Source organism: Coptis chinensis, chromosome 9 (assembly GCF_015680905.1).
Source record: "Coptis chinensis isolate HL-2020 chromosome 9, ASM1568090v1, whole genome shotgun sequence".
Lineage (NCBI taxonomy): Eukaryota > Viridiplantae > Streptophyta > Magnoliopsida > Ranunculales > Ranunculaceae > Coptis > Coptis chinensis.
Genome location: NC_141464.1, coordinates 76,804,805 through 76,815,504, shown reverse-complemented (window position 1 = coordinate 76,815,504; position 10,700 = coordinate 76,804,805). Strand labels below are relative to the sequence as shown.

Genomic DNA, 10,700 nt, shown 5'->3' with positions numbered 1-10,700 from the left:
AATTGTTATATATACAAAATATCACCAAATATCTCCAAATATCGCAAAATATCTCCAAATATTACAAATATCACAAATATTATCGAAATATCACTGATATTTGCAGTCATATATATCTCTAAACATATTGTGATATTTATATATCTTTTTTTGAAATATGAATAGATATCTCCAAATATCACGATATATCGGGATATTTTGTAATATCCATGTGGGTGCTCTACTACTTCTTTCACCAAAGCCAATCTTCAAATTCTTAACGTTAGTTACACATTTTCTTTAATTAGTTCATTTTTCCTTTTACAGCTTTCACTTTTTCTTTTTTTCACTTTTAAACGCATTAAATAGCCTGGTAAACCAGCCTATGAGTACCTCTCTCTTGGGAGTTCAATCATCTTTTCTCAATTGGAGTTCGAGGTACACACTCCTGCCCTCTTCAAGTAAGGTACTTTTTGATGTCATATGGTTTCTTGCTTATATTATTATTTTAAGAAAGTTCACATTATTTTAAGAAGCATTTTCATTGAGGATTTCATAACAGTTGAAATGAACTGCATTGTTCTGACACTCGGGACTTAATTAGTAAAAGTTGGATTTTCATTCGTCAGTTCTAACTTCTAACCTCTCTAGAATTTGCGGTTACACATGTTTGACCTCAAGAGTGAAATTTGCTAAATGTAGTGTAAACTGTAAAGCTACTTTCATGAAAGAGAGAAACGAGCCGAGCTCTTAAGTATAATACTTTCATTTTTCAAATTAAATCAAGTCAAGAGTTTTTGACAATTTAGTATTAGGAAATTTAATTTTTTTTTGTCCTAAATGGTATCCAAAAGTTTTTTGTCCCCCTATTAGTATTTTGAACTTTCAATTTTTACGATTTGATACATTTAAAAGTTCATCTAACCAAAATATCCCTACCTATTTTTTTTATATAATTTGTAACCTAAGTGTGTATCTTCTTCATCCATTCCCTATCAGTCTATCACCACCTCCACTCTACCACCACCAACCAATTTTTTTTTTTTTTTTTTTTTTTTTTTTTTTTTTTTTTATCTAAAAGAAAGTAGAGTGGTGGATGAAAAATATATATAATCACCATCGGATTTACAGATTTACTCTATTAGGACGGGTTAGATGACCATAGTAATTTAAGTGATAGAGTGACAATTTGCAAATTAAAGGTGTAAAGATATTTTGGTCATTAGAAAATATAAGTTAGACATTTAGTACCAATTCCTAAGAAATTGGAACTTCATACTTTCATAGTACTAATAGACAGACGAGAAAAAAAAATTCGGATATCATTTATGAAAAAAAATGAAAGTTGGTGGTACTAAATGGTTAAAAACTTGCCTACTAAAAGAAGCATAGCCCAGGTGGTTAACATAATCCCCAAATAAATAGCTGGTTGTATCTAGTATGTGATGTTGGATCTTTCTCATAACCGTGGACATAGGACATATATCTTGGTGTAGCTCAAGTGCTCAACACACGCAGCCTGCTGGGAGTTGTACATATTGTCGCAGTGTATGTGATCTGGTTTCCAGGTATTCTAGCGTATACAGTATGCCTTGGAGTTTCGATCTAAATCCTGCATTAAATCCAAGAATTAAAAAATGGGGATCCTGCACTAAATCCTGTTTTCAGAAATCAAGAGTAAAAACTCCTATATTTTGATGGAACTTGTTAAGAAAATAAATATAGTTAAAAAAAGCCTTTGCTCTTAACAACAGGTACTGCGTTCAAAAGTAGGAGTGTAAAAAAAAACCGTTGACCCATCATCCGGTAGGGTACTCGGTCTTCACCCGCCACCCAAACCCAAGACCGACCAAGCAGACCACGCCCGCCCATACGTTTTACGCGGTCGGGGCTATGGGTGTAGGTTCTATGTTCAAACCCGACCCATCAAGCCGCCCGACCTGCACCGTGTCAAAAGCCGTTGACCCAACCCCGTTGACCTGCACAATTTCAAGACTCTAACTCTAATACTTATATATTATGTTTATATTTTTTTTTTAACTTTTCTAGGAATTTGGGAGATCGATATGAACAAAAACTTATGAGTTCAACATCAATTTCAAATATTCAAATTTGAACATTGGATATATATCAAAAGTTCAAATTCAACTTTCAAATTTTGGAGAAGATGAATCATTCATCCTTATATTAATTTCGAATTCTTTTATTTTATACTTTATTGTTTTGTACCATAGATCCTCGCTCCCATCTTCATTTTATTATGTTATGGAAAATAATCAATTTACAAATGGTAAATCACGATAAATAAGTTTCAAATTTACAGATATGGTTTTGGGTTCAAGTTCATTTTTTTTTTTTTTTTTATTTTTAGTTGATTGATTCTATTTTTTTCTCTATGTTGCGAATTAGAAATATATTACTTGTAGAATTAGAAAGTTGTTTTTGGGTGAAATTGGGTTAAAATGATAATTTCCACCCGACCCGGATGACCCGCCCAAAACCCGCCTCGTAAGCTGATTCAACAGGTCGGGTGATGGTACTAAGACATGGCACTTCAACCAACCCGCCCGCGCCCATCGTGGGGACCACTGGATTTGTATCCCTAGACCGCCCGCCCCCATCACTATTTGACCCGCGGTTGACCCACCCCGCCCCGTATTACACCCCTAGTTCAAAGAATACTTCTGGCGGAACGGTACTCAAGCATTTTTTGAAACCAATCATATCAAGCCATCATTGTATTGTGCATTATACCATATCTAGACTGTTGGAGTGAATTGTTGGGAGATTTCACTAGAAAGTCACACCTCAATCTAGTTACTTTCTATCCCAAATGATTTCAACTTGGATCTCACACCAAGGAAATCACCCACCCAAGACTTTGGTAGTTATCACAACAAACTCAAACAAGCAAAACCACTAATTTATCATCACCCATAGCAAGCAAACAATAAATAAGGAAGTAAATATGCAAAGAGACACAAAGATTTAGGTGGTTCGGTAAATGTTACCTACATCCACACAAGAGCCAAGCTTCCTTTATAGCAAAGATTTGAGAGTTTACAAGAGATATCAAGAATCAAGAACAAGAGGCCTCACTCAAACCCTAGCTCAATAGGGCTCCCACAATACCCAAGAAATGAATCTCTCAAAAATTTGTCTCAAAACCCTAATCTATTTCCTTTATATAGGTACACATAGAAAAAAGGTGAGAAATATGGGCTTGGGGCCTAAATATCGACAAATCATCGAAATTCCAAAAAGTTTCAGAACTCTAAAAACTGGCCGGTGAGATCTTTGGAGCTTCATTAAACTCGACGGTTCCACAGCCCAACAATCTCCCACTTGGAACCTTCGAGATTCTACATGCACATCACATCTCAATTGTAACAACTCAATCCAAATCCAATTTACTAATGAAACACTCGGCTCATCCATCATGGTCTTCAAGCAAGAAGACCCACCGAAGTTGAACACAACTTCAACTTCTCAGTAGGCACGGTCTTGGTCAACATATCCGCCGGATTCTCACTCCCTTAGATCTTCTCAAGTGCCAAAACCTCATCCTCCAACAGAGATCGGATAAAATGATACCGGAGACCAATGTGCTTGGTCCTAGAATGAAATGTGGAATTCTTAGCAAGATGTATAGCACTCTGACTGTCACTGTGTAACACACTTCTTTCTTGCTTCATCCCAAGCTCTTCCATCAATCCCTGTAACCAGATCATCTCTTTGCTTGCCTCTGTAACGGCCACATACTCTGCTTCTGTGGTAGACAAAGCAACAATCTTCAGAATCGAAATCCAACTCATCGCGGTAACACCCATCGTAAAGACATAACCGGTAGTGCTTCTTCAGATCTATTTCTCCCTGCAAAATCGGCATCCACATACCCTTGCGGGGTTCACAACACCCTTCCATAACATAGGCATTTCTCTGTAGTACCTCTCAGATATCTCAATATCCACTTCACGGCTTCTTCCCAATGTTGCTTGCCAGGATTAGACATAAATCTACTGACAGCTCCCACTGCTTGGGCTATATCCGGACGCGTGCAAACCATGGCATACATAAGACTTCCAATGGCAGAGGCGTATGGTACCTTAGCCATGAAGTTTCTTTCCTCAACAGTCTTGGGAGAGTGTTCCTTGGACAACTTGAAGTGGACTACCAAAGGTGTGCAAACTGGTTTCGCACTACCCATATTGAACCTCTTCAATACCTTCTCAATATACTCAGCCTGAGACAACTCCAGAATACCTTTCTGCCTATCCCTTCTGATCCTCATCCCTAGAATCTGTTTCGTTGCACCCAAGTCCTTCATAGAGAACTCACTTGCTAACTTCTCTTTCAATCTCCCAATTTCTGACATATCAGAACTCGCTACTAACATATCATCAACATATAGCAACAGGATGACGTAGCTGGAGTCGAACCTCTTGAAGTAGCAACAATGGTCAGCGTTGCACATATAGTAGCCATTTCCTTACATGAAGTTATCAAACATCCTATACCACTGCCTAGGGGCTTGTTTCAAACCATACAAGTTCTTTCTGAGCCTGCATACCATATTATCTTTACCCTTCTTGATGAAACCCTCTGGTTGCTGCATGTAAATTTTCTCAACTAGGTCACTATGGAGGAAGGCAGTTTTAACATCCAACTGCTCAAGATACAAATCTTCCACAAACAATACTTAACACCGACCGAATGGTATTCGGTTTCACCATCGGGAGAATATCTCGTGAAGTCAACGCTTTTGCTTTATCTTTGAAAACCCTTGACTACTAGTCTCGCTTTGTATCTCTGGGAACCATCATGTTCCTTTTTGACTCTAAACACCCATTTGTTCTGTAGAGCCTTCTTACCCATGGGTAGTATGGCTAACTCCCACGTGCCATTAGAGATGAGGGACTTCATCTCATCTTGCATAGCAAGCTCCCACTTGCTTGCATCACTTTCGCCTCAATGCTTCATCATAGCATTGATGCTCGCCACCATCGATAAAGTAGCAAGTAATTCACATAGGTGGAGGGTGGATATCTCGTACTTTCGGTACATGTGGCCCGGATGTCTTCCTTGGGGCCGCGAGGTGGAGATGGACTTCGGTGGTGTAGTATCCTCATTATTCTCTGAGTCACTACTAATGTCATCCTCTGACTGTGGGGCTCCCACTATACCACGACTTACATCGAAGTCTTCCAACTCAACATACTCTGTGCCGCTCTCTGTACCCGATTCCTTGGTTTGTGTTTCATCTCTGTCCTTGTACATCACCTTCTCATTAAACACAACATCTCTACTACGAATGATTTTCCGATTTTGATCATCCCAAAAGCGATACCCAAAATCATCACCGCCATAGCCGATGAAGGTGCACTTTAGTGACTTAGCATCAAACTTGCTTCTAGCTTGGTCACTAATGTGAACATAGGACACACAACCAAACACCTTCAAATGGGAAAGGTTCACATCCTTCCTGCTCCACACTTCCTCTGGAATCTTAAAATCCAAAGGTATTGATGGTTCTCTATTGATCAGGTAAGCTGCTATGCTAACACTTTCTGCCCAGAACTGCTTAGGCAAGCCTGCTAGTGTACGCATACACCTAGCTCTCTCTGTCAGTGTTCTATTCATCCGCTCTACAACCCCATTCTGCTGAGGTGTCCCTGGCAAAGTCTTTTCTATCTTGATGCCATTGTCAGCACAATACTTCTTAAAACCTGAATCCTCATACTCTCCACCGTTGTCGGATCTCAACTTCTTTACTTTCAAGCTTGTCTTATTCTCAACCATGGCCTTCCAAGTCTTGAACACTTCAAATACTTTTGACTTGTGTCTCAAGAAATAGACCCACACCTTCCTAGTATGGTCATCAATGAAAGTCACAAAATATGACTTTCCGCCAAGTGAAGAGACATTAGCTGGCCCCCAGACATCTGTATGAATCAACTCAAGCCTTCTAGCTTTGGTCGACCCATTCTCCTCGAAAACTCACCCGCTTCGCTTTCCAAATACACGCCTTCTCCGCGAAGTCAATTTCACCGATTTGAACTTTGGGAGTTTACCAGAAGAGTGAAGGATTTTCATTCCTTTCTCACTCATGTGACCAAGTCTGCGGTGCCAAACATTCGGATCCTCTTTGCCATGTGCCACGACAATCGACTCACAACCATGTGCAGTCATGTAGAGAGTACCATCTTTCTTACCATTTGCACCAACCATTGAACCCTTCGAGACCTTCCAAGTAGCACCGGTGAAGATCAGAACAAATCCTTCACTTGCCAATTGCCCCACGTAAATCAAATTCTTCCTCAAATCCGAATGTGTCCGACGTCCTCAATAACCATGACGAGCCATTCATCTTGACATGCACGCCACCCTTTGCCGACAATGTCACAAGGTTGGTCATCACCGAGAAAGACCATTCCAAGGTCACCTTCGGTGTAGTTCTCAAAGAACTCTCGATGTGAGGTAGCATGGAAAGATGCGCCGGAATCAAGTACCCAAGACTTCTTCTTGTGCTCTATCGAACATATCAAAGCATCATCTACCATCTCAACAACATTAACTTCTTGATTCTTTTTCTTGTTCTTATTAATGTTGTTGTTGTTTCTTGGTGCCGGGCAATTGTTACTATAGTGGCCATGCTTACCACAATTGTAACATACAACTTCACTTATGTCTCGAGGATTGTGTTCAACGCTTTGCAATCGGGGGGATTGAGATTTCGATTTCCCCCTCCACTTTTTCTTACTACGACTCCTGTTTGAATTTCTTCCCCTACTTTCAGTGCTCAATGCCGACCAGGACAATCCTGTCTCTGAATTTCCTCGGTTAGTACCATACTAACAACGTGCTCAAACTTCAACTTGGTCATTCCCGCAGAGCCACTAATAGCCGCCATAGTCGCCTTCCAACTTGGAGGCAATTGTCCAAGTATCGCCAAAGCTAGCACCTCATCACTAAATATAATCTCAACCGACTCCAATTGGTCCTTAGTTTGGTTAAATTCATTTAGGTGATCCTTGAAGAAGGTCCCCTCCGACATTCTCATACTAAATAGCTTGGTGATCAAATAGACTTTGTTCGCGGCCGAGGGTTGTTCATACATCGTAGTAAGTGCCTCCATGAGAGACTTCGCCGTCTTCTTCGGTTTTAATATTGAAGGCTACCGACTTCGAGACTCAATCGGATTGTGTCCAATGCCTTTCTATCTTGCAAATCCCATTTGTCTTGGGAATCTCATCGGGCTTCTCATATCAATGTTTCCATCAAATCCTTTTTGATGATAGAGTACGCCATCGATTTGTATCTTCCAATAGCCGAAATTTGTTCCATCAAACTTCTCTATCTTGTAGCTTTCCTTTTCGGTTGTCATGACTTCCACTTGAACCAACACAACGGTGGAGACTCTCTCAGAAGAATTTCTTCAAACACCTAGCCTTCTCTGCTAAAGATGAAAACTTTCCTCACACACCTTGTTCCAATGATTCAACTGTAGCTCCGATATCACTTGTTGGGAGATTTCACTAGAAAGTCACACCTCAATCTAGTTACTTTCTATCCCAAATGATTTCAACTTGGAGCTCACACCAAGGAAATCACCCACCCAAGACTTGGTAGTTATCACAACAAACTCAAACAAGCAAAGCCACTAATTTATCATCACCCATAGCAAGCAAACAATAAATAAGGAAGTAAATATGCAAAGAGACACAAAGATTTAGGTGGTTCGGTAAATGTTACCTACATCCACACAAGAGCCAAGTTTCCTTTATAGCAAAGATTGGAGAGTTTACAAGAGATATCAAGAATCAAGAACAAGAGGCCTCACTCAAACCCTAGCTCAATAGAGCTCCCACAATACCCAAGAAATGAATCTCTCAAAAGTTATCTCAAAACCCTAATCTATTTCCTTTATATAGGTACACATAGAAAAAATGTGAGAAATATGGGCTTGGGGCCTAAATATCGACAAATCATCGAAATTCCAAAAAGTTTCAGAACTCTAAAGCTTGTTGGTGAGATACTGGAGCTTCATTCGCTCGACGGTTCCACAACCCAACACGAATTTTCCAATCCCTGAAGCTCCCCCAAGTTGCTTTACCTGAGACTGAAATAAGAAATTTGTTCTTTTTTTCTTGAATAGAAACTGAAAAATGTGTGCTTATGTTCTAAAAACGTGGCTCATTGTTGAATACAGCGTACTAATCACAATGGGCGAGAAAATTTCTGAAACAGTAAAAAAGGTTTGGAATGAATGGGACATTCGATTATTCGTCGTCAGTAGCCTCTTCTTGGAAGTCCTACTGATCTTTTTGGCACCCATCCGGAAGCGGAAATTTGCCAGATGGTTAAGTCCACTTGTGTGGGCTTTTTACTTGTTAGCTGATTGGGTTGCTGCTTTTTCCCTTGGTCTCCTCTCTGATAGCCAAAATGCCAACTCCATTTGTGAGAGTATCGCTAACAAGATCAAGCGTTCAACGTTCAATCCTAATCGCTTCTCCACCGAGACTAACAGGGAACTGCAGGCATTTTGGGCTCCTTTTCTCTTGCTGCACCTTGGTGGCCCCGACACCATTACAGCCTTCTCTCTTGAGGACAATGAGCTGTGGTTGAGGCACTTACTTGGGCTAATGTTTGAGGTCGCTATGGCGGGTTATGTTTTTTCACGGGCATTCCCCATGAAAAGGCTCTTATTTCCAACTACTTTAAGACTTTATCGGCCATAGATGCCTTCAGGGTGGTAGAGGCCGAGCTAAACTTTATTTGAGGTGCTCTTTACCAAGGGGGCGGTGATGCATACTGTTCCCGGATATGTCCTGCGTGGTGTTTGCACAAGTTTAATTCTGGCATCTCTTCTTCTGTTTGTTTTCACTAACAAACATAACTATGATAGAGTTGATATATGTATTACCTATGCACTTCTCAGTGGTGCTGCTGGCCTAGACATTGTGGCTCTTACCATGCTTCTTGTCTCTGACTTGGCGGTTATCTCCATCACTACCAGACTTATCCAGCTTGGGAAAAAAGATGAAAATTCAATTGTCTCTAGATTTCTCGAAAAAATTCAATCTAGCAAAAATCCCAAGTGGTCGGAATCAATGTCGCAATATAATCTGATTGATTTCTGTCTCAACAAACGTCCAGCATATGTGAATTTGACTGTTCGGATATTAGGCGTTCCAGACGTGCTTGATCACTTCCTATGCACATCTTACGAACTCGTTGATACAAGCCTAAAACATTTCATTTTTACTGAGTTGAAGAGGAAGTCCAAGAGTGCTAACGATTCCAAGTCCATCAAAATGCTGTGCTCATGTAGAGGAAGTTGGGTTCTTGAGGACAGAGGCTATCAAAACCAGCTAGGATGGAGTGTTGATTCAGAATTCGATGAAAGCCTTCTGCTGTGGCACATTGCTACAGATATATGTTATAATTATAAGTCTGAAGTAAACGGGGAAGGGGCTAATCATGCCAACACTGCACAACCAGATTACCGGAAAATGAGTAGGCATATATCAGACTACATGCTATACCTTTTAGTCGTGCAGCCTTCCATGATGTCATCTATGGCAGGAATAGGATTAATTAGATACCGAGACACTTGTGCAGAGGCCAAAATTTTCTTTCCAAGACAAAAGTCAAAGGACAAACTGATAAAAGCTCGTAGGATGTTACGAGAGGTGGATATTGGTGTTGACCCTAAATATGTTAAAGGAGACAGAAGCAAATCTGTATTGTTTGACGCAGTTAAACTTGCCAAACAGCTTGATGAACTGCCGAATAAATGGATGATTATTGGTGAGGTGTGGGTGGAATTGCTCTCATACTCTGCAAGCCACTGCAGAGGTAATGCTCATGCTGCTCGTCTAAGTAAAGGAGGAGAACTTCTCATGTTTGTTTGGTTCTTGATGGTTCATCTTGGTTTGGGTGAACAGTTCTGCATTGAGGCTGGCCATGCCAGTGCCAAGCTAATTGTAGACAAGTAGCATTCAAAAGAACGCTCTGCATGCTTTAGTCTGAAACTAAGATAGTTATTACAGAGCGGTTTTCCTTGATTGTTTAGTGGTGTTTATTATCTCCTAGACAAAATTTTGCTAAGCTTCTAGAATAAAATTTTGCTTAGCACTTCTTCGGAATAGAGTAACTTTTATTTTTACTTCCCTCAAACTTGATGTTGATGGAAGTTCGGTTCCTATTTGGATGTTGATTGAGCTACCTATAGTGAAACGGAAGAAGTGATTCAAACTAATAACAATCACCCGCGGTGGGTACGGTACCTCCACTTCTCTAATCATATATCCAATCTCATGAGGAAAAGCAAAAGGGTATCATTTTGGATACCTACATCTGACTAACGACACCTCCACTTCTCTGCAGATATGAGAACAAGGAAGGTCAATGCAATCTAGGTGACTAATGAGCTCACCGTATTGATATGAGGAAATTGAACAAAAAGTAGTTTTGGGCCTTAATTATGGTGCCACGCCTATATGAATGAAACTAAAACCTTAACAACGTTTTCGTAGTTGGGCCTAAAAAAGATGCTAGAACAAGCTAAATCTGATTTCTCTACCAACTATGATCATAGCTAGTAATTCGCCGAATTATTCACGAATTATAAGGTTTGGCGAATAAAACGAATAATTCGGCGAATTTTTGAATGATACGGTTTAATTCGCGAATTGGTTGGGTCGGGCTTATAATTGCCG

General features: G+C 40.1%; 1 protein-coding gene across 1 annotated transcript; it reads left to right on the top strand.

Moving 5' to 3' along the window:
• Window positions 1-8,144: 8,144 nt before the first annotated feature.
• Window positions 8,145-9,977, top strand: LOC147478208 (uncharacterized). Its single transcript, XM_086586190.1, is given in 3 exon segments — window positions 8,145-8,660; window positions 8,696-8,754; window positions 8,756-9,977. Coding segments are annotated over 3 exon segments (1,797 nt in total).
• The last annotated feature ends 723 nt before the right edge of the window (window positions 9,978-10,700 follow it).